The sequence below is a fragment of the Solanum lycopersicum genome, chromosome 10 (assembly GCF_036512215.1).
Source record: "Solanum lycopersicum chromosome 10, SLM_r2.1".
NCBI lineage: Eukaryota > Viridiplantae > Streptophyta > Magnoliopsida > Solanales > Solanaceae > Solanum > Solanum lycopersicum.
The window spans coordinates 64,370,125-64,392,762 of NC_090809.1; the positions used below are offsets into that span (position 1 = coordinate 64,370,125).

Here is a 22,638-nt window from a genome sequence, read left to right on the forward strand (position 1 = left end):
CCATATGTTCTTAATCATTTTTAGGAGGGGAGGGTAGAATATGGGATTGCATATATATGCTGCACTATGTTATGAAATATTATGATACAAAATATATAAGCTTACATTTCAACATCTGTTAGCCACCTAAAATCAATCCGTTTCTTCATGTTTGTTGCTGAATTCAGAAACAAAAATATGTGAACAGTATATATTAAACCTTTCATCATTTTAGAAGTAACTTAATTGTTTTCGGATGGTCAAATGTCTACTTGATTTCCATCTCGATCACTTGTTTCCCCTTTTCTCTAACAACAGTGTTATCCAGTCGAAGAACACTCTGATAAGGCTGGATAAAAAGGACGACAAAACAGCTCTTCCAGTTCTCTTGTAAGCCAGGAATAGTAAACAAGAAATATAATATAGCTTCCACAAAGTATGTCATGGCAAAGATTAATTTGCCCTCCCATCCAACGGTAACTTAAAGAGTTTAATGTATTCTCCATCATCCTATCTTTATCCCACCAATCTATTAAGAACCACAGCAAGCTGATTTTTGGGCAGATTGAATACCTCCTGCTGTCTGGTCGGGTTGATTAATCTTGATGGTCTGAGGCTGCAACGTTCAGGAAAGCATGAATCAGTACGTACACTCAACAAGTGCTAGGAGAAATCTCCGGGCAAAGATTTTGCCCTTGTAGATCACAACAGATTAACCATAATCACCAATCTCAGTAGATGAGTTACAAAAAATGTTTTTCCTAATCAATAAACAGAAAGGGAAAGGGGATTGACTCTACAAAGTAGAAACTAATACCTCAGCCTTTGAGTCAGATTCAGCAATTCTTTGCTTTATATCCCGGGCTATTGAAAAGAAAGCCTCCTGAACATTCATATTCGTTTTGGCACTCTGCACGAAAAATATCACTAGAACCTAAGTATGAATGCTACCGGCAAATAGCTCCAATGCTCAAAATCAGTTCCACTTACAGTCTCAAAGAATTTAATGCCATATTCATCAGCTAGTGCTTGACCTTTGGATGTAGGAACAGCCTATAGAAGGCTTATAACAAGTGAGACAACAATAGTAAAGCAAGGCGATATATACAGATATGAGCAAATAAATGGTGAACAAAAGGATAGCGAGAGAGATAGAGAGAACACCCGTTTGCTTTCATCCATATCAGCCTTGTTTCCCACAAGTATTTTGTTGACATTGTCAGAAGCATGTTGTTCAATGTTTCGGATCCAATTCCTGATGTCTAAACAATAGCAAATGTTACTCTTGAGTTGAACCAATGCAAATACTACTCTAATTTGTTTAAAGGAACTTCACATAATATGAACTATGAAGAAGAGAGGCATACCACAAATAATACAAGGCAAACAAATATATTTCAGAGAATGGTAGCCTGCTAAGAGGTTGGAGGATCTTTCTAAGCTCAAATATATCTAAGTATATGACTGGACCCTCACCATTAATCCTACCCTGGGTTTACAGGACAAAACCATCATCTAAAAAGCAAGAAAAAGCACTCCGTATCCAGATTGAAAAGTCCTACTCCAAGCATCTCTATAAACTAGTGGAACTTACTGTTAAAAGATGACTCATCAGTCACATCATATACCAGCAAGATACCCATGGCTCCGCGGTAGTAAGCTGCACGAGAAGCAAAGTACTAAAGATATTAACAGGTTGAAATTCTAAAAAGAAGCAAATTGATAGGTGACTGAAAGAAAGATAATTAACAGAAGAAGACAGCATAGCACTCCGGCAAACATTGTTAAGAACAGTCTCCTAATAAGAGCATAAGTAGCTCCATAAACTTTCAAGACACTAATCTTAGCATACTTATAAATAATAATGAACAACTCAACAGGTCAACATTTATTCCAGTATCCCTGTCTCCGAATCTCATATATGCCCTACATTCTTAATACTCAAACAAAGGAAATTGCAAAAGTTCAAAGTATCATAAGCAACCTATTCCATGGAGTTGGAGCAACCACAACAGTCAAAGTCGTGTTGCAATACATGGAGCAAACACTCCCAGTTATTGTTGTCGTTTTGGTATTCTCTCTAACTTAGTTTCTAAATGATGAACCTAAGTATCAGAAAGTAAAACATTATTTTATGGAATTCCTGTATATTTATCAGAACAAAACTCTTGAATAGTAGTAAGATATGGTCTATTCTTGATGCAAAAATGCAGTTGACTTCAAGATAAGTGATAGTTCTCTTTTACAAAGGCATAATATTCTCTCAGCTGACCACAGAAACCTCCGTTACCAGAAGAGAAGGCTGAGTATTCATGTAAGGCTATATGCTCAGGTTAAAGGCAGCATACAGATGACCTATGTTGCTCGAATTCTTCAAAATCTTTGTTGCCCCCATGTCAACACGACATGGGTGTGGGATCCACACCGGATTTGGTAACTTACCATGGGTGCTTTGACTACGTCTTTGACCGAGAAGTATAGATTGATTGAGAATTTGGTTTGATCTTTGGGTTTATGTCACACACACACACACACAGACATATATTACACGAGATATCATATGAACATAATATTGGATGTTTATAAGGAATTAAGATGTACTCCCCCCGTTTCAAAAATGATGGCCTAATTTGACTTGGAACGGAGTTTAAGAAAAGAAAAAAGAGTTTTTAATCTTGTGGTTCTAAACCAAAGTTGTGTCAAATATACCAAAATGCCCTTTAATCTTTTGGTCTTAAACATGCCATGTGGAAAGTTAAAGTTAAAGTGTTGCCAAAAAAGGAAAGGGGTCATTCTTTTTGAAACTGACTGAAAAGGAAATAGGGTCATTCTTTTTGAGACGGAAGGAGTATTAGTTTTAGTTCAATACCTTTATCTAATCAAAATACATAACCTTTTTTTTAAGAATAACTGGTAACATGAATCAAGATATATACTTAATATATCGTAATATACATTTATTGGCCGTATCTCAGAACCAGTGTTCACACTTGAATCTATACGCCCGAATCCTAAAATTTATGTGATGAAGAATCTCATTTTTAGATCCGCACCCGAGTCTAAGCAACTTAACAGATGCCTGACTTGTTCTATGTTTCAGGCAAATGATTAATAGCAAACACATACATGCATACCAGTTGTAATTGTTCGGAACCGCTCCTGACCAGCAGTATCCCAAATTTGCAGTTTGATTCGCTTGCCGTCAAGTTCTACAGTCTTTATCTTGAAATCAATGCTGTGAAAAGAAATTACTTGCATTAGAACCAATTGCAGAAAAATAAAAAATAGAGAACCTTTGAGAATCCTTACTCATAAAGACTTGATAGAGACCATTAGAATTCTCAATCTTGCTGGAGACCACGTCACTGAACTTTTTTCTGATTTACATTTAATTTTAAGAGGTTCTCTCATGCTATTAAATAAGAAATCCTATATCATTGTGAAGTTTCACTTCTATTACAAGTTTGCAACAACATACCCAATGTAGTCCCACAAAGTGGGGTGGGGGGGTTCACTTCTATTACATTCCCAAACTTTTCTTTATGTTTGAAATACAAGAAGTTAATGAAAAATACCAAAAAAATAAAAATGAAAACAGTAGAGAGTCAAGAAATGAGAGGATAACTACCCAATAGTGGTAATGAAACTGGTGGTGAAGGATCCATCCGAGAAACGTAAAAGAAGGCAACTTTTACCTACACCTGAGAATTTAAACATATGTTGGAGATGATAAAAATCAGAAAAACCAAATAAGTAATAAAAACATCATGTTCATCATATCAACAGATCAATTGATCGACCAATTTGAGAATAGTTATTTAGCTATTCTCAATTTACCCTCAGCAGTCAACCTTCAAATGGAAATTTCTAGGAGTTCCTACACAGAAAGAGTTTAATAGAAGACCAAGTGTGTTAACAGATGTCAAAGATTGAGCTTGGTGAGAAATATTGATCTAAACATTTGCTGGGGATATACTATCATGATATCAGTAGCATTCTAGAGTTCACCGGCAATGTGGTTCCTTGACTTGTTCCAATGAGCACTATCGTGCTTGAGGAGATTTTTCCAATATTCTTATCGACTAAGTCATCTACTTGGTGAAATGAGAGAAGAGCTTAGGGGGTGGGAATTACAGAAGCAGCTCTTTTTGACATGCTAACAATTTTCCAACACCTTCAATTCGAAAACTCTCTAGTGCTAATGATGGCTCAAGGAAAAAAATAGAAAGCACTATGTTTATCTTCACTTCCATAATCTTCTGGTTACTGGTTATCTATCGATTTGTGGTAGTCTTTAATCTCTTAGTTTGGAACAGAGTCCTAATTATTTTTAAGAGTTTTGACTTGAGGAAAAAGGTTGCTGATTTATGAAGGGGAGCAGTAATGGATGAAAGGATCAAGAAATGACATAGATCAGTTTGTAAGTCCACACCTTATGTGCCTCATATACAATCAACACAGGCATGGCATAATATGGTGCTTACAGTGTGCACATTGAAAATCGTTAATGTAACATAGAGAAATGCAGTACAAAAGTATTCTTCGCTAGATCACTCCCATAAATTGAAGGATATCAGCGCACCTAGTTGTTAAAGTTGTACTACCTTTAAACTTAAGTTCAGAAGCCTTCATCCCTGTCCTTACTTACATTTCTCGATAGATAGGCTTTCCATCAGATACAATTTGAACTAACCTTTTTCTCAGTATTTAAGTCATAGATAGTAGAATTAATGAACTAACGCGCCACAGACCAACTCATTTCATCTCAAATGCAAGATAACCAATAAAATTTGAATAAACTCTCAATAGCTAAGTAATTTAAAAGTTCAGAAATCCTTCTTCCCTGGATTAGCTTCCATCACATAGATTTTTGTGCTAGCAGTTTACAATATTACAATTATGATTCAGCCAGCCAGCCAGCCAGCAAGCAACTGGCAGTAAATGCTCATACAAAGTAGAATCAATCATTTTAACAAAACAACCAAAAAAAATTGAATTAATCAAGGAAAATGAGAACAAAAAGTTACCGCTATCGCCGATCAAGAGTAATTTGATGAGGTGATCGTAATCGGCACGAGCTCTAGCAGGTGGAGCAGCCATTTCGTCTCACCAATCCAGGAAAATGATGAATTACAAACCCTAGATAAAGTTTGCAAAATTGAACAAAATCAAATTCATAGATATATATATATGTATAAATACAAATACGTACCGGATCGGAGAACAGGTTGAAAATAGAATGGAGATCTAACAGTTTAAGGGGAAACAAAAATCAAATTTTAGTCTCTCAGCACTCAACTAGCACGGCACTGGTCCGTTATTGAGTTTCGTTTACCTTATTTTCTTATTCTCCCTTTGACTTTTCACGACTTAATTTTAATCAACATCCTTTTATTTTATTTTATATCCATAATCCAATCAACATTAAACAAAAATACATATTAGAGTATATAAAAGTAAAAATCCTTATTTTGTTATACTAAAATTTGTTCCCAACTAAACAACCACACAGTGTTTTACCCCTCGTTTACATGGTTGTTATTTAAATTTTATTATATCGTATTAACTAAATAACGATAAAAGACTTATTTTATGAAACAATTGATTTGGTGTGTTTGTCTTGTTATCTTAATATTTCTTTTCATTTTATCTTTATATATTATTTAATAATTGTATTTCATTTTCTACCCTACCTTTTCATAGTATCTCTATCATGTACTTTCTTTACTTTTAGATTTATTATTCAAATCATGGTTGTGTGACATTATGTAACGACAGAAAATGATATAAACTATCTAAATATTGTATTTATTAAAACAATACAATATGATTCATTATGAAACAACACTTAACAACCATCCAAACAAAGTGCAGAGCGTAAGGCAAGACATTTTACTTAGTATATGGCGAGGTATAAGCCTTGAGATGTGGGGCGCAAGACCTATGAATCTTTAAATTTTTAATTTACAATATAGTATAATAACACAAATCATAAAAATACTCAATAGTCTGAAATAATTATAAATGTGATTAAAAAAACTCATACAAAATGAAACTTCTAACATGATTATACAAGTATAAATAATATAACATCTTAGCCTTTTAATAATAAAAGAAGCATTATTTCTAAAAAATTATTTCTATCAAACTATACAACTTACTAGAACTTACTAGTATTATAATAAAAACATCATTACATCACGAAGTGAGTTTTTTCAAAGCTGATATGGCGCGGAATAGATTGCATACATATATGATTGTGCATGTTGTAAAAGTGACAAAATATTATTTATTAAGATAATTTCTATGAAGCTACTAAAATATTGAAGACACTAAAATAAATACAATATTTTACATTTTTTTCAATTGACATCTAAAAAGTAAAATTTTAAATCACTCTCCTATTAAATTAATACAAATTAATGAAAAATGAATTTATTTTTAATACCAAACTTAACTAGAAAAAGAAATATTAAAAAAATTAGACATAATACATAAATGTGCCCTTTTAACTTAACTTCAAATCACATTTATACCCTTCAACTTCGGATGTGCAAAAATAGACACTTAAACTTGTATAATGTTGAACAAATAAACACACATGTCATGTTTTGTCTAACGTGGTGTTCTACGTGTATTGCGTCATGTAGGATTTATGCGTTTATTTATTTAAAAGTTGGATTGTTAAGGTGCCTATTTATATATTATGAAAGTTGAAGATTAACGTTAAAATTTGAAACTAAATTTATAATCTAATATATATATTATGATGTAATAGGGTCTATGCAAAATGGAGCGGGGCAGGTTGAAAATGAAAAAAATTAATTATGCAGGAAGAAGGGAATTAAAAATTTGACAGGTTAAGCACAACCTGTTAAATTAATGATTCAAATGTTATAATTATAAAAAGAATTCATATTCTGCTGAATTTTCTTTTTCCAAAAATATCAATATATATATCCACTAACCGTGTGCGCTTGTTTGCACGGTTCCTCATTTTTTATTTGCCGGATAAGGCGTTTCTGTCCGATTTATGCTCTTCTACTTTCTTCACTCCTTTTCGATGTCAATCTTCGTGATATAATCATTTCATTTCATCTTTTCAAATCGTAAAAAAATAAAAATATTATTGGTTTTCATCTTCTCTAAGCTGATCCCCCAGCTAGGGTTTTGAATTAGGGATTTTATTGTTGAAGAGCATCGAGCAATGCATTCGGTGCCTTCTGTATTTGATCTATTCACTCCACCGCATGCTGCATCTTTCTATGGTTTTTTGTGCTTTCATCGTCTGAAAAACATGGAGAAATTTGATTGGGCTAATAGTCTTAGTTAACGTTTACTTTTTTTTTTTGAATCATCGGTTTTCCAATTGCTCATTGCGGTTTCGTTTCCTGATATTTGTACCCAAATCTGTTGGTATAGTTCGTGATCTTTGGCGTGTCTTTGTTTAGAGGATCTGACAAGTTCATTTCAATCGTCAAACGCAGAGGTAATATTCTGAGATTAGTTTTGTTTAATTTTTATTTGTTAATTTCTTATAAAACATGAAATGTTGTTTGGAATAATCTTCTATTCACTTCAATTGTTATTATGGTGCTGGACTTACAGGCGGATCAAGGATTTGAAGTTTATTTGTATGCTGATTATTGCTTTTTATTTGTATTTTGAATGTGTGTATCCATTGGACGTCCGTCCATCTGCAGTTGTGAAGTTGTAACATTATAGCGTGAATAAGTGGGTTTCTTTGTTAAACTGCGTCCTTGTCTTCCTCATTTTCATTTATTTGTATATTGTCTAAGTGGATATATATTGTTAATTGTTTTTCTTTTAATTTGTAATGTTTTGTATGTAGCGGAGAAGAAAGTCAAACGTGGTCTTGTTGTGTCTAACATGATAAGCAAATATCTAGAAGGACTTACAAACCTATAGAAAACAAGAACGACAACATTTATAGTATAGTTCTACAAGGTGGTGTCTGTAGAGTTTATGCTTATGCTGTTACGCAAACATGACCTCTACCTTAGAGGTAGAACAGTTGTTTCCAATTGACCCTTGGCTCAAGATAAAAACACTCTAGAAAAAGAAGTAATAGAAACAACGGACAGAACGTAAAGTAATAAAAACAACAGATAGTAGCAATCTAGCAGAGCAATATCATAAGAAAATAATATTATGATCAAACTACACGAAACGACATATAATAACAAAAATCAAAGAACAAGAAACTAGAGTGCTATGACTAATAGAATGAATAACAAGTCAAAACAATCCTAGCTACTACCCTTCTACCCTAATCCGTGACCACTACACCTTCCTATATAAGAGCTACATCACCTCTCCCAATTCTCTATGGTTTATCTCTACCTCTCTTGAATTCATTCATAGAGAACTTCTCATGCCTTCGCAATAGGGCATCTGTGTCTTTCCTCATCACATGTCTAAATCATCTCTATCTCCTTCCTGGATTTTGTCTTCCACCAAAGTCACTCCTACCTTATCTCAGATATTGTCATTTTAATCTTATTTCTTCTAGTCTATCCACACATCCATCGTAGCATCCTTATTTTCGTCACTTTCAGTTTTTGAATGTGAGAGTTCTATTGTACTCCTTATAGCCTATAGGAACCTATAGAAAAGATCGAAGAAAAATAAAATTTTGTACTCTCTTGGCTTCAATTTGATTGTTTGGTTTACTAAAGATGATGTAGAATGTCAATGACCTTGAATCTTATGATTTTGAACATGTCACATGGAAAGTTAGAAATATATAGTTTTTAAGACATACTTTTTGAAGCAAGCTAAAAAGAAAAGCAGACAAATAAATTGAAACAAAGAGAGCATATCATGATTCATGGGTTATCAATCACCACCCAAAAAACTCAAGATCCATAACCGATGCTCAATTTTCCCCTTATCGAGCAAACCATATTTATAAATCCTAACCATTCAATAACATCAATAGAAACATCCATCAATAATAATTAATCTAACAAGCAATTAAGAATCAAATCGTAATTGAATTCTTTTACTTAAGTAAATAATTAAAAGGGATTTAAACCCAAGAATTCACTGGGTGGTGGTTGTTAAACCAAATCACATAGTATCCTTTGGGGTAGCCCAGTGGTTCGGGCTTGAGACTTCCATGTTGGAGGTCTCCAGTTTAAAATCCCCTGCCAATGAAAGCAAGGGGTTTGCCTTCTAGGTCGAACACATCAGACCGAGCTTGCCTGAAATGTGTGATTTGCGAGTTATTGCATAGAAGCGGGGTTTTACCCTTTGTGCACCCAAAGGGTAGCGGGTTTTCCTTGTCATCACAAAAAAAAAAAATCACACATTAAAAGGAGCATCTAAGAATTCAAACGAAATATAGTCCGAAAAACAAGAATACAAACGATAATTGGATAAAGATTTTGAGCCACCACACAACTTAATTGGTTGGCTTTTACCATTAATGTTGTCGTCCAACAGGATCACAATCAGTCATGTGGTTCGCTGGTGCATGGAATTGAATGTGCAAAGCTATATAAAAAGATAAAGGGAGTCTGAGAGTGAGTACATATAAGTCTCATAGACCGTCCTAAAGGTCCTGGCGGCATTTTATGCAGTAGAGAATTTAATACCATTTATAATATGCTGCAGATAAGTCATATACATAGTTTGATGTTTGTGTATGCATGTTATTGAGTTCTGTTTGTATTTTTAATGTGGGTGTATCCGTTGCACCATATCAATCATCCATCTGCAATTGTGAAGTTGTAACACATTAGCCCAAAAAAGTGAATTTCTGTGTTAAAATTCGTCCACGTCTTGCTCGTTTTCATTTATTTGTGTCTTGTCAAACACAATATATGTATCATAATTGTTTTTTTGTCGTTTGTAATGTTTTGTACATAGCGGAGAAGAAAGTTAAATATTAATGTCTTTCTATGATTAGCAAATATCTAAAAGGATTTACAAACCTATAGGAAAGAAACCAAAAAAAGAAAATATTTGAGTGGTCAATGAAGTGGGTTAAGAACCATGAGGTCTCAGATTGAAAGAAATCCTAGAGGGAACAAAAACACTAGGTGATTTTTTTTTGAGGAAGAGCTTCTTTTCTTAGAGAGGAAACACTAGGTGATTTCTTTCTATTTGTTTGTCTTACCCTGGTGGATGGAGTTAGCTGAAATATGTTGTTGGTGGGACGTGACAGGTTTTTATGAAATTAGTCGAGGTCTATGCAAGCTAGCCCGGACATCCCGGTTATTAAAAAAAAGAATCACCACCCAAAAACTCAAGATCCGTAACTGGTGCTCAATTTGTCCTTATTAAGCGAACCTTATTTATTACATCCAAACCATTCAATAACATAAATAGAAAAATCCAACAAGCACAGATTAATAATCAAAGCATAACTGAATTCATACTTAAGTACATACTGGAAAACAAATTTAAACCCAATCACAAAGCAAAAGGAGCATCTAAGAATCCAACTGAAACTCAGTCCCGCAAACAAGAATAAAATGGTAATTTAATAAAGACACTGAGCAATCACATAACTAAAGTGGTTGGGCTTACCACTAAAGTAGCCATCCAACTGGATCACAATCAGTCATGCGGTTTGCTGGTGCTTAGAGTTGAATACGTTGAGTTATATAAAAACAGATACGGGGAAGGGAGTAAGTAATATACATCTAGCAAGTCTCTTAAAGGATGTGGCGGCAATTTATGCAGTAGGAATTTAATGTCATATATAATGTGCGGTGCATAGATAAGTCACATAACCATATGCACAGCAATCCAATCTAAGTGTAAAAACATGTAAAATATGCATACATTCAAATTCTGTACATTGGTATGTCCAGGGGCTTATCCAATTAATCTATGAGTTCATCTGTACCCAGGAACATCCTTGGTTCACGATAAAATATATGTAGATATTTAGTTGATTTCTTATTATATATACATGGTCTGTAGAAAAGTTAACTGGCACATGATATATGCAGGATCTGCTACTGGTGGTGGTTGGGTTTCTCCCATTTTTACCTGTGCGTCTAAATTTTTTTTGATCATTCTTATTTCTTAAACCGTGTGGGTAGATTGTTAGTTTTTGATGAATCTGAATGGCATGTAAGATCCTTATCTGATTTTATTTAATAGACCGGTTGGGATAGAAGTAATTACTGCATTTGATTGGTTTATGATTCCTTGTTTTCTAGATCTGTTTCAACTCATGCAAGATGGATGGAATAGTAAAGGTTCAAAAGTTAATCGTATATTGCAGAGAAAATCATAGCTTGTTGCTAATTCAGTTCCTTTAGCTGTCTACATTAGTTCTACAAACGAACATTCTTGGTACTATTGTGCTTAGATTTTCTTTGCACATTTTGGCAGGTCTTTGCTGCTCTCTTTGTAATTGATGGACGATTGCCCTGCTAGCTACAATTTGGCGTCTGAAAATGTAGGCGCTCATTGCGAGTCATCAAAGGGGATGCCTAATTGTGCTTTTGGAAATGTAGAAGGTCTTTCTCTAAATGATTTTGGCCACCATTTCACTGAATGTCTCAATATTCAGGATGCTGAAGACTCAAATGATAAGTGCAATGTTGAGACTGTGAAGGAAGATGTAACTAAAGATTCCCATGGAAGTGATTCTGGTAGTGCTTCTGTAAAATGCTTGATCAAATGTGCAACTTTTCCATGCTCTGGTATTAGCGTGCCTCCTGCAGAATTTGGTGGGAAGGAGCCAGAGGGAAATATGAATGCTGAAGTAATGACACATGGTGCTGAAGCCAAATCTCCTGATTTGCCTTACTCACGTTCCATATCTCTGCCAGTGAGTTTTCTGTGTCTTCAATAATGTTCATCAAGTTCCTTATCCTTAATGTATTGATATTATGATAGAGGCCTTCTTGATCTTTTTGCCAATTTGTTATTCGTGAAAATATATAGCCAATACTTACATATATCTTGTTTTCGTTAAGACAATCAACGTCTCTTGTCACTTTAGTTAGTGGTAATCTTGGATTCTACTTGTGAAGTGTTGATGGTGAGGTACAGATGTGTATTAAATTCTATTATTATGTAGAATGATTGTTTAAAACGTAGGAATGAACTCACTTTCTCCTTTTTATATCCTTCTTTGGACATGGTTTGACCACTTCTCTGTGGTATCTTGCTTACGGTTTTTAGCAGTTCTTTTTGGGGTTATTGTTGATTTGAAATTCCACAAGCCACAATTTCCTCTCTTTCTTGGATTAAGTTTTTGATTTGAGTTGTTTGTAACCATGACTTGCTCTTGGTTTTTAGTTGCTTGGTCTTATAAACTTTGACGATGAGTACTAGGTCATCGTGGATACTACTGTTGGGATTTTTTAATGTTTGTATACCATGGTTCAGTTTCTTCTGGGATACATTTTGGTTTTGGCCGATTCAGCGTAGGATTCATTTTGCTATCCATTTTTATGAATAGGTTATGTATTATATCTAGAAAAGAGAAAAAACATATCTGTAGAAGAAATACAATATACCCTGTCAAAAAAAGAATAGGATACACATGAATATTCATTCATACCCATATATTGGTTGGTTTTTTTGGTTATACTCTGACCACCTTTCCCTGGTATGCTGCTTCTGGTCTCTGCATTCTCCTTGGGTTTGTCAGCATTATGACTCCCACAAGCCATTATTTCTTGGCTTTAGTTTGTATTGTAAGCAATGTGGCTAGTTGTATCATACTATAGTTACAGTATAGTGGAAACAGCACTGGAGCATAGAACTGCTTTTTCAGATACAGAGAACGACACTAAATGGCGATTGTTTCACGGTTGAGCGATCAAGTAACTGCAGATGTTAACAGTCCTATTTTTTCCTCTTTCCTTCTGTGTTTTATTTATTCACAGACTCCTTTGAAGCTTGTATCTGCCATGAAAGGTGGCCGTGAGAAACAAGGCAGTCTATCGAGGAAGCTGACTGTAACATGGGCTCCAGATGTGTATGATCCTATTCCAACATCAGTGTCACATGTGCCAAATCCAAACAAGGGACAAAACCATAAGAATGGCAAGAAGAAGAATGGGAAGAATAAGCAGAAAAACAATGGCAAATCCTCACGAGGGAGCAAGGGTAGAGACAAGAAGCAAGCTCGTAAACATGGAGAGAGTTCTCAGATAAGTAACCATCCTCTGGATGATAGCAATATCGAACCTTCGTCAAGCGAGGTACAGTCTAGCGTTGTGGATTTGGATATTGACAGCCCAGATCCATTTTGTGGGAGAAGTTTTCTTCAGAACTCTATCACAAAACTGCACTTCCCGGTTGCAAAGGCCAGCTGAACTCCCTTTTTGATCTTAGTGGCTTGGCTCTCTTGAAGATTTCATCAGAGTGTTATGTAAATAAATAAGTGTGTGAGGGCTTTGTTAAGCAGTGAAACGAGAATCGTAGTTAGTCGTGGTATGTTTATGCTAAAGTTTTTGTTATGTCAGTTGACTCTTAAATTTGTTCTATGCTATATTTAGAAAGTAGAATATAAGATTTGAAAATAAATAAAAAAATTGTGAGTGGACTTGAAAAGTAGTGAGAATAACTTTTTCAAATTAGAAACGCGTCTTCCGTTGTTATTTTAAAAACAATATATGTCAGAACATCGCTTATTTTAGGGAAGCACAAAGGTAATTCCCACCAAAAAAAAAGGAAGAAGAGAAAGATGAGTTCACGAGAGATATCCATGGATACAATTATGGAAGATGAAGATTCCTTTGTTTCTAATACAAATGCGATCATCTACGCTGCTTCAGATATCTCAGGCTGGACCCACAGTTTGTTCTCAGATAACAATATTCCTAATTCATCCTCTTCTACCAGTGTAGACGAGCACCATCAGCAGATTTCAACTGCTGCCGGTGACGGTGGTAAAGAGGATGATTCGATGATTGTATCATCAAGTGCATCTTCCAGCTGGTTTAATGATAATAAGCAAATTGATGATCACCAAGAGATTAGGATATTTAACGTTGATTTCAGTTCACTTTGCAACAACACTTGCAGTGGATTTGAATCTCATGGTGGTTTATTGCCGGATACTGGTCGTACAGTGAACGGAGACGCTAGTGTTTTGCTTGTCAATATCATAGTAGCTTGTGCCAAGGCAGACAAAAAGAACTACTCATGTCTAGCGGACAGATTAATTCGTAACATAATAAGGAGATTTGAAGTTGCACAATTTGGAGGAGCAATGAAGAAAGTGGCGACACATTTTGCAGATGCTTTCGATAATAAGATTCACAGATTGATTCCACAAGATATTGTTGGATTATCCTATAACCATACGAGTGTCTACGGGAACTGCCTCTTCCTCAAATTTGCCCACTTCACTGCCAATCAATCAATTTTGGAGGCCTTTGCCAATTTCAATAGAGTACATGTCATTGATTTCAGCTTCAATCAAGGTTTGCAATGGCAGGCACTTTTGCAGGCTCTTGCTTTGCGTCCTGGCGGTCCACCAGCTTTTCGGCTCTCAGGAATTAGTGGCCAACCTAAGTCTGATGATGGTAGCGATCCGTTACAGGAAGTTGGTTTTAAGCTCGCCCAATTTGCAGAGTCAATTGGTGTCGAATTTGAATTCTGTGGATTTATGGCCTATGCTTTAGCTGATCTTGAAGCATCGATGTTGAACATTAGACCTAGTAATGAGGAAGCAGTGGCTGTGAACTCTGTTTTCGAGCTTCAACCTCTGTTTTCCATTCCAGGGGCAATTGAGAAAGTGATGGATTTAATAAAACAGATAGAGCCCAAGGTTGTGACCATCACCGAACAAGAAGTGAATCACAATGGGAGAGTCTTTAGTAGCAGGATTATTGAAGCATCACGTTACTATTCAACAATGTTTGATTTTCTGGAGAATTTAGAATCAATTAGTCCCAACAATTTAGACACGGTCATGGAAAAGCAGTGCCTAGATGTAATGGTGTCAGAGATCTATAATTTGGTGGCTTGCGAAGGGACTAAGCGAATTGTGAGACGTGGGACTCTGGGTCAATGGCAAGTGAGGATCTACTCTGCAGGGTTCAACCTGGTTCCCCTGACTTCAGATACTTACAAACAGGGAGCTATGTTATTGGCCTCTTTCCCAAATGCAGAGGGATATAAAGTAGAAGTGAAAGATGGGTCTCTTATGCTGAGCTGGAATAGTCTCCCTCTCATAGCCAACTCCACTTGGCGGCTATGTAGCCAAGTCTAGGGAGTCTGGTCAATGGCTGAGGTTGCTCGGCAGCTGTCCTGGAATAGCTTGCTGCTCTGCAACTGTCCTGCATCATCCAGTACGTAGTTTTATATGTCAACTAACTCAGAGCGCGCACACACTTGTGTTACTCTTCTTTTACTATTTACATGTATCGTCTCAGATGTATCTGACAGTACAAATTGATAACATTTGTAAGATGGTTCTTTTCTTTGACCTCACTGATATTAAGAGGATCTCTGCAGTAGCCATCAACTTAGATAACGTCAAGGACACAGTCTTTTGGAAACAGTTGTCTCTACCTCCATGTGATAGGAATGTTTGAGTACACTCTACCCTCCCCAAACCCTGCTTATGGGACTACACTAGATTAACTTAGATAAAGCGAAGGGCACCATCTTTTGGAAACAATCTCTCTACCTCTGTGAGATAGGGGTAAGGTTTGCCACACTCTACCCTCTCCAGGGACCTTACCAATGGGACTACACTAGATTTATTGTTACTGTTGAGGGTAGTACCTTGATGTTCCTCGTTTTTATGTTATCAGAACTTGTTATTGTCTGTGATGCAACGCTATTTTCTCTATTTAACATTTGTCTTAGATCAATTATGTTATCTGTAATACCTTTTCTGTTTTTAATTGTCTAAATTTTTCCAGGCTTGAATGACAAATTAATTGTGATTCCCAAAGGAAAAAAATTAGGCCTTCATCATAGCTACTGTTCTATATACATTAGGTATTGCCTTCTGTAGAAGACGAGGCACTTCTTATCTCTGCATCATTCATTATGCTTATTTTTCCAGAGTATTGAAGCTGAAGGTCTCAGGGATCGATCACTCGTCACATTTGGCTGAATCCCTTGATGACTCAAAGACAATGATCTATCCCTATTCCCTGCAAAGAAGGTTTCCAAAGCTCTCGCATTTAGCAGTGGTAGTAGAGAAGGAGCACAAGAGACTTCTTACGCGATAATCCATAACTAAGAAAAGTAAAGAAGAGCATTAATGTGCTTCCCTCATTCATAGGCTTGGAAGTTGGAAATAAGATTGCTATAACTACCCTAAGTGAATGGTTAAACTATTTTACTTTGTTGTGCATGAAAGGTTCAACTTTGCAGTTATTACAAGCAGGTCCGGCTCTTGCTAGTTAGTCGTGGCATGTTCATACTAAACTTTTCAACCTTTGTTATGTTAGCTGACTCTTTAATTTGTTCTATGCTATATTTCATGTTAGTTCGAACAAGGACTCCTTAGTTCCATGACTCTTGGTGCTTATTCAAAACTCAAAAGTCAGTCTACTGGTTTTTTCAAGATGAAAGCTCCTTGGTTTGAAGATTAAATTTGCAAATTTGGACTGTCAATCGCGTGTATAGCTTAGCATAGAAGGGTTAACACTGACTCTCGTTTACCGTCATTTTTAGGTATTTAGTCAAATAGTTGAGACCTGTCACAGCTCTATATGAGGCCATAGTGTAGGCCTCATATAGAGCTACACTATATAGGCAAACCTGATGGGCTAGCTTAACTCATATTTTATTTTTTTTGTTAATTAGGACCAAAGTCGGTTGACTTTTATGTCCCAACGAAATAGAAAAACGACTTTTGTGTGATAAATTTGACTTTTATATGACTAAAAAATAATAGCTGAATGACTGTCTTCGTTAAAATGTATCTTTCATTTTAATAACCATTGAATCAAGCTTGATTGGTAGAATTAAAAATAGGAGTCTAGACTCAATTGTCAATTGCCCAGAAAATAATTCAATATATGACAAAACCTTTTAAATAAAGAAATATCCATATCCAAATGGGACCTGTCTAGTATTTGGATCACTGTCCTTTGTTGACTAAGTTGATGCTTTGTTGTTGAAAAATACATACTCTCTGCGTTCACATTTCATGTCTAATTTTTATCATAATATCTATATTAATTGATATTTAATATGAAATGAAAGCGAAATATAACTTTTTTTTAAGGATGAGTTCACTTGAGATATCCATGGATACAATTATGGAAGATGAAGATTCCTTTGTTTCTAATACAGAAGCAATCATCTACGCTGCTTCTGATATTTCAGGCTGGACTCACAGTTTGATCTCTGATCACAATATTCCTAATTCGTCGTCTTCTACCAGTTTAGACGAACACCACCACCATCACCAGCAGATTTCGACTGCTGCTGGTGGCGGTGGTAATGAGGATGATTCAATGATTGTATCATCATGTGCTTCTTCCAGATGGTTTAATAATAATAAGCAAATTGATGATCAGCAAGAGATTAGGATATTTAATGTTGATCTCAGGGCACTTTGTGAAAACAGACTGAAATCTTGTGGTGGATCTGAATCTCGTGACTGTTTAGTATACGAAGAGAGTAGTGTTAGGCTTGTCAATACGTTGATGGCTTGTGCCGAGGCGATCCAAGATAACAACTTAAGTCTAGCGGATGAACTAATCAGTGATATAAGAAGAATTTCAGTTTCACAAATGGGAGGAGCAATGAAGAAAGAGGCTACTTATTTTGCAGACGCTTTGTATCATAAGATTCACAGAACAAATTCGGAAGATATTGATGAATCATCCTATCCCAAGGATCAAGTCTTGAGTATGAGCTTCTACGATAGCTGCCTCTTCCTCAAATTCGCTCACTTCATTGCCAATCAATCCATTTTGGAGGCCTTTGCAGATTCCAAGAGAGTACATGTAATTGATTTCAGCTTAAATCAAGGTTCACAATGGCCAGCACTTTTACAGGCTCTCACTTTGCGTCCTGGTGGTCCACCGGCTCTTCGGCTCACAGGAATTCGTGGCCACTCTCAGCCTGAGGACACTACCGATGCCTTACAAGAAGTTGGTCGGGAGCTCGCCCAACTTGCAGAGTCAACAGGTGTAGAATTTGAGTTTCGTGGATTCGTGGTCCATACTTTAGCTGATCTTGAAGCACCAATGTTGAATATTAGACCCAGTAATGTGGAATCAGTGGCCGTGAACTCTGTTTTCAAGCTTCACCGTCTGTTTTCCATTCCAGGAGCAATTGAGAAAGTGCTGGATTTGATAAAACAAATAGACCCGAAGATTGTGACCATTGCTGAACGTGAAGTGAATCACAATGAGACTGTTTTTATGAACAGGATTAAGGAAGCATGGTATTACTATTCAACAATGTTTGATTTGCTGGAGAACTCAGAGTGGACTAAGCGCAGCACTATAGACTTGGAGATTGCGGCAGAGCACCTAGGGAGGGAGATCTATAATTTGGTGGCTTGTGAAGGGACTAAGCGAGTAGTGAGACACGAGACGTTTGGTCAATGGCGAGTGAGGTTTAATTCTGCAGGGTTCAACCTGGTTCCCCTGGGTTCAAATACGTACAGACACGCAAACATGTTGTTGGCCTTGTACACAAATGGAAAAAGATATAGAGTAGAAGAGAAAGATGGGTGTCTTATGTTGAGTTGGCATAGTCGCCCTCTCATCACCACATCTGCTTGGCGTGGCTATGTCGCCAATTCTAGGGATTAGTCAATGGGTGAGGTTGCTCTGCAGCTGTCCTGGAAAATCCTGCTACTCAGAGGAGGTTTGATTGCACTTGTCCTGCAGCATCCAATACGTAGTTTTATATGTTACTCTTCTTTTACTGTTTACAGGTACCGTGTTAGATGTATCAGAAAGTCCAAATAGATAATCTTTGTAAGATGGTTCTTTCTTCGACCTGACTGTTATATGTTATTGAGAGGATCTCTGCAGTAGAAATTAAATTTGATAACGCAAAGGGCACAATCTCTTGTCTCTTTACCTGCAGATTTGCGTATACTCTATCCTCCCTACTAAACCTGTGTATGGGACTACATTAGATTATTTGTTGTTGTTGTTGAGGGTAGCACCTGGATGTTCCTCCTTATTGAAAACTTATCTGTGTTGTAACACTATTTTCTGTATCAAAGTTTCCTCCTTAATGCACCCGATTATACTTTTCTTTTGTTATTCTCTATAGGATCACTTGTCACATTTGGCTGAATCCCTTAACAACGCAAGGACAACGATCTGCTTCCCTCATTCATAGGCTTGGGACTAAGATTGTTGAAAACTACTATAAGTGATACGTTAAACTAGCTTACTTGTTACAGACATGAAAAGGTTCAACTAAAATTAAATAGACGTTTTCACAGTCATTACAAGGTCAATTGAGAATCGAAAAGAGAGCAAAAAACTAAAATTCTAGACACATTTAAAACATAAGTAAGCTAACATAAACAAACATACACAGATAGACTATAAATTGGGAACAGAACCAGATAAGCTTAAAGCTACAACCTTCTACAACTGTTTCACAACATATGAATGCAAAATTGTAGTAATAACAACTTGCAGGATTTCCAATGACTCTCTTCTACTTATCAATAATCTTTTGAGATGCATTTATCAGATTGTTGCTGAAATCCCAAAGACTCCTACCTAACACTTCGTCTCGTGCAAGCTTGCTTGGCTTATACTCGTTGCAATCAGAAAAGTACTTTCCTGTCACTCCCTTTAAACTTGGATGGAGGGCGACATAGCAAGTTGTAGCTGCCCCCTGGAAAATAAATCAACATTTTTCAGCTTTCAAATGTAAAATGAGAAACTATCGGCCTATTGTTTCTCAGGCTCTTTAAAATGTGTACTCCCGGTTTGTGTAGGATCATCCAAAGGCTATATATTTGGAGGGTTCGAGCAATATAGTTGTTACCTGAGGGATATTCTTCCACAGTAAACAAGTGAAAACCCTTAAGATTCCTGCCAATCAGAAGAAAGATATTCCAATTAAAACTGGGAAAATCCTCTAGCTAATCTTTTGTATGAGGGTTATATGTAGCGTACTCATCAAAAAGGCTGAATGTCTCATGAGATTCGTCATTATCAGACCCGGATGAACTGAATTGACAGTGATATTTGCTCCCTCTTCCTGCATTTCACGACAGAATTGCATTTCTAACACCCTTCGAGTATCTTTTTATATAAATGTCGTTCTTTAATTCGTCTCAAATGAAGTTGAATGAAATAGACAGCAATACATTAGCTTAAATATTCATCCAGGGGCAGGACAGCTAGTAGTAACTAGTATGCAGACTTAGACAATTACCTGCAAACGGCGAGATAGCTCGTTGGCATGTAATAGGTTGGCTAATTTAGATTGTCCATAGGCCACTTTATCTTGATAACTGATCAGTGAAACGAGTAATCACAATGTAGAAATCGATTCCACAACGTACCATGGCTATATAACTTTGTGAATAAAGTGTACCTGTTTTTATCGTTGATATTTTGGAATCGTATTCCTTCACGAGGGCAAACTAGGTGAGCTACTGATGACAAATTCACAATTCTACCTTCAATACCAGTAGATTTTGCTGTTTCCTTCATTTTGTCTAGAAGAAGGCTAGTCAAGTAGAAATGACCTGAAAATTTCCCCCAAAAAAAACAGAATCAAATTAGCCATATACATGAGAGAAATGATCTCCGAAATAATATTAAAAGTTACGCGTTATACCAAGATGATTTGTAGCAAACTGCATCTCTATTCCATCCTCAGAAAGCTGAAATGGACAGAACATGATACCTGCATTGTTTCTGTTTTCGCAAAATATGTTTGAAAATAACATGGTAGACTCGTATTAGACAGCTAAAAAGTTGAATATTCTCGTAAAACAGTAGCAGTACAGATGCAAAATCCAACAATATATCAATGAATGAAGATCGAATCAATTACATTAAGATGTTGAGTGGAAGGTTAAGAGCTAAGAAGTTATCTGCAAATGCCTTGACTGATTTCAATGAGCTGAGATCGAGTTTCAGAATATCAATACGTGCACTAGCGTTTTCATTCAAAATTTGCTGTTTTGCTTCATTTGCAGCCTCCATATTTCTTGCAGCAATAATAACATGGGCTTTTCTCAGAGCTAAAACTCGTGCTGTCTCCAAACCAATACCGCTTGCACCTCCTGTGGACAAAATGTATACAAATTACTTCAAACTTACCAGCAGCACCATCATCAGAATTTAGACGTACGATTGTGAGTTCTGAATATATGTTTTAACTCTATATATACTTATATTTAATATCATATAATTAGACGTTATTTTGGTATATTAGATATGTCATTTAACAAAGATCAATACGTAGAGTTCGATCAAAACTAAGATAAACAAATTGAAATGAAAGAAAGTATGTGAAACCTGTAATAATAACTGTGAGAGCGGTAGCATCAACGCCATCAGTAACCTCCTCAGCAGTAGAAGCTGAGCCAAATCCAGTTGCTCCTCTTATGCCTGTTATCAATCTCAACATTTTTTTTTCTGATGAAAAAATTGTGTGTTTTTTTTCTACAAGTAAGAAAGATTCTAAAAGTATATGTGGTGAGAGGTGATCAGAAAGTAGAACCTCTATTTATATATATAAAATAAAAGGAATATAATTTATTAAATTAAATATATAAAAGATGGAAATGGCAAAAATGAAAAATGACGTGGCAGTGGGATATGCAGAGATAGAGAAAAAATACAAAAAAATGGTAAAGTAAGATATTGGGAGATTGTTGGTAGTTAATTTGTTAGACAAAAAGACATACGCACGCATTCAATGTTCCAGTCGGTTACTCCCCCTCTGATTTACCCTTTACTAACTTTTCAACTGTATTTCCATATTTAGGTTTGAAGAAGAAAGAGTGATTAAGTGATTAAATTGAGTTGCGGAAAATATCAATGGCTTAGTTAATTGATAAATCTGAATTTTTGTTTTGTTAGTGAGGTGTTGAAAGTCAAGGCTTCAAATGAATCTATGGTTATAAAGTTGTTGGGTATTATATGTCTGAGTTTGTTATTATAATTAGATTTTTCTTTACCTAAAAAGAAAAACATGAAGTCTTCATTTTTCTCGAAGGAAAATGTTTAAACTCTATAAATTCATTCCCTTGTAATCAAATCAACATTCGCGACGTAGTCTAGGAATTTCGAGAGTTTTTGTTGGAGGGATATTTTTTAGAAAACAAGAGATACGTTAATACTTTTGTGGACCTCTTTGTATCCATTTATTGAACCTCACCCTCTTTTACGGTGGATTAGACGTAAGATCAATCAAATAAGTATTGAAGCCATTTTAACGGCGTTTACATCTAAATAATGGTTCTCTTTTATCAATCATACATAATTACATATCTTCCTTTGAGCAACAAAAAAAAAACATAACATAAATATCTTAGCGTATTGTCTAAATTTTTATTTTTTATCGATAACTAAATTAAACTAAATTATAGTCGGATATTTTTTGTCTGGCTAATACCAAATCAAACAAAAATAAAAATAACAACATATATGGTGAAATTTCACAATAAAATGTGCGGATCTTAAAACTATCGCGTAAAGATAGAGTGTATGCAGACCTTAAACGCATTTCATTTTAAAATGACAT

At 35.7% G+C, this 22,638-nt stretch overlaps 5 protein-coding genes across 7 annotated transcripts; 3 read left to right on the forward strand and 2 right to left on the reverse strand.

Moving 5' to 3' along the window:
* Positions 1-69: 69 nt before the first annotated feature.
* On the reverse strand, positions 70-5,395 carry LOC101264577 (ras-related protein RABE1c). 2 transcript variants are annotated; one of them, XM_004249583.5, is made up of 9 exons: positions 5,192-5,395; positions 5,007-5,118; positions 3,608-3,680; positions 3,114-3,214; positions 1,574-1,639; positions 1,144-1,241; positions 970-1,032; positions 797-889; positions 70-595 (listed from the first exon to the last, which is right to left on the reverse strand). In XM_004249583.5, exons 2-9 carry the CDS (start codon positions 5,077-5,079, stop codon positions 512-514), a joined length of 651 nt encoding a protein of 216 aa, XP_004249631.1. In that variant the 5' UTR covers positions 5,080-5,118; positions 5,192-5,395; the 3' UTR covers positions 70-511. The 2 variants fall into 2 exon arrangements, with proteins under 2 accessions (XP_004249631.1, XP_010312351.1); XM_010314049.4 differs by having other exon boundaries at positions 5,315-5,394.
* A 1,477-nt stretch (positions 5,396-6,872) lies between these two features.
* Positions 6,873-13,553, forward strand: LOC101244434 (uncharacterized). Of its 2 annotated transcripts, NM_001347951.1 has the most exons (4): positions 6,965-7,468; positions 11,353-11,419; positions 11,534-11,794; positions 12,861-13,553. In NM_001347951.1, the coding sequence occupies exons 2-4, from the start codon at positions 11,378-11,380 to the stop codon at positions 13,290-13,292; spliced, it is 735 nt and encodes a 244-aa protein (NP_001334880.1). In that variant the 5' UTR covers positions 6,965-7,468; positions 11,353-11,377; the 3' UTR covers positions 13,293-13,553. The 2 variants fall into 2 exon arrangements, with proteins under 2 accessions (XP_004249648.1, NP_001334880.1); XM_004249600.5 differs by having other exon boundaries at positions 6,873-7,468; positions 11,353-11,794; positions 12,861-13,530.
* Positions 13,554-13,627: 74 nt separating this feature from the next.
* On the forward strand, positions 13,628-16,514 carry LOC101262579 (DELLA protein GAI-like). The gene is made up of 2 exons (XM_069290362.1): positions 13,628-15,275; positions 16,001-16,514. Exon 1 carries the CDS (start codon positions 13,664-13,666, stop codon positions 15,194-15,196), a length of 1,533 nt encoding a protein of 510 aa, XP_069146463.1. The 5' UTR covers positions 13,628-13,663; the 3' UTR covers positions 15,197-15,275; positions 16,001-16,514.
* Positions 16,515-17,029: 515 nt separating this feature from the next.
* On the forward strand, positions 17,030-19,178 carry LOC101265384 (DELLA protein GAI). Its single transcript, XM_004249585.4, has one exon. It carries the CDS (start codon positions 17,145-17,147, stop codon positions 18,714-18,716), a length of 1,572 nt encoding a protein of 523 aa, XP_004249633.3. The 5' UTR covers positions 17,030-17,144; the 3' UTR covers positions 18,717-19,178.
* Positions 19,179-19,312: 134 nt separating this feature from the next.
* Positions 19,313-21,601, reverse strand: LOC101263363 (short-chain dehydrogenase TIC 32 B, chloroplastic). The gene is made up of 8 exons (XM_004249578.5): positions 21,408-21,601; positions 20,941-21,172; positions 20,722-20,801; positions 20,476-20,629; positions 20,314-20,392; positions 20,052-20,136; positions 19,921-19,967; positions 19,313-19,767 (listed from the first exon to the last, which is right to left on the reverse strand). The coding sequence occupies exons 1-8, from the start codon at positions 21,517-21,519 to the stop codon at positions 19,585-19,587; spliced, it is 972 nt and encodes a 323-aa protein (XP_004249626.1). The 5' UTR covers positions 21,520-21,601; the 3' UTR covers positions 19,313-19,584.
* Positions 21,602-22,638: the final 1,037 nt, after the last annotated feature.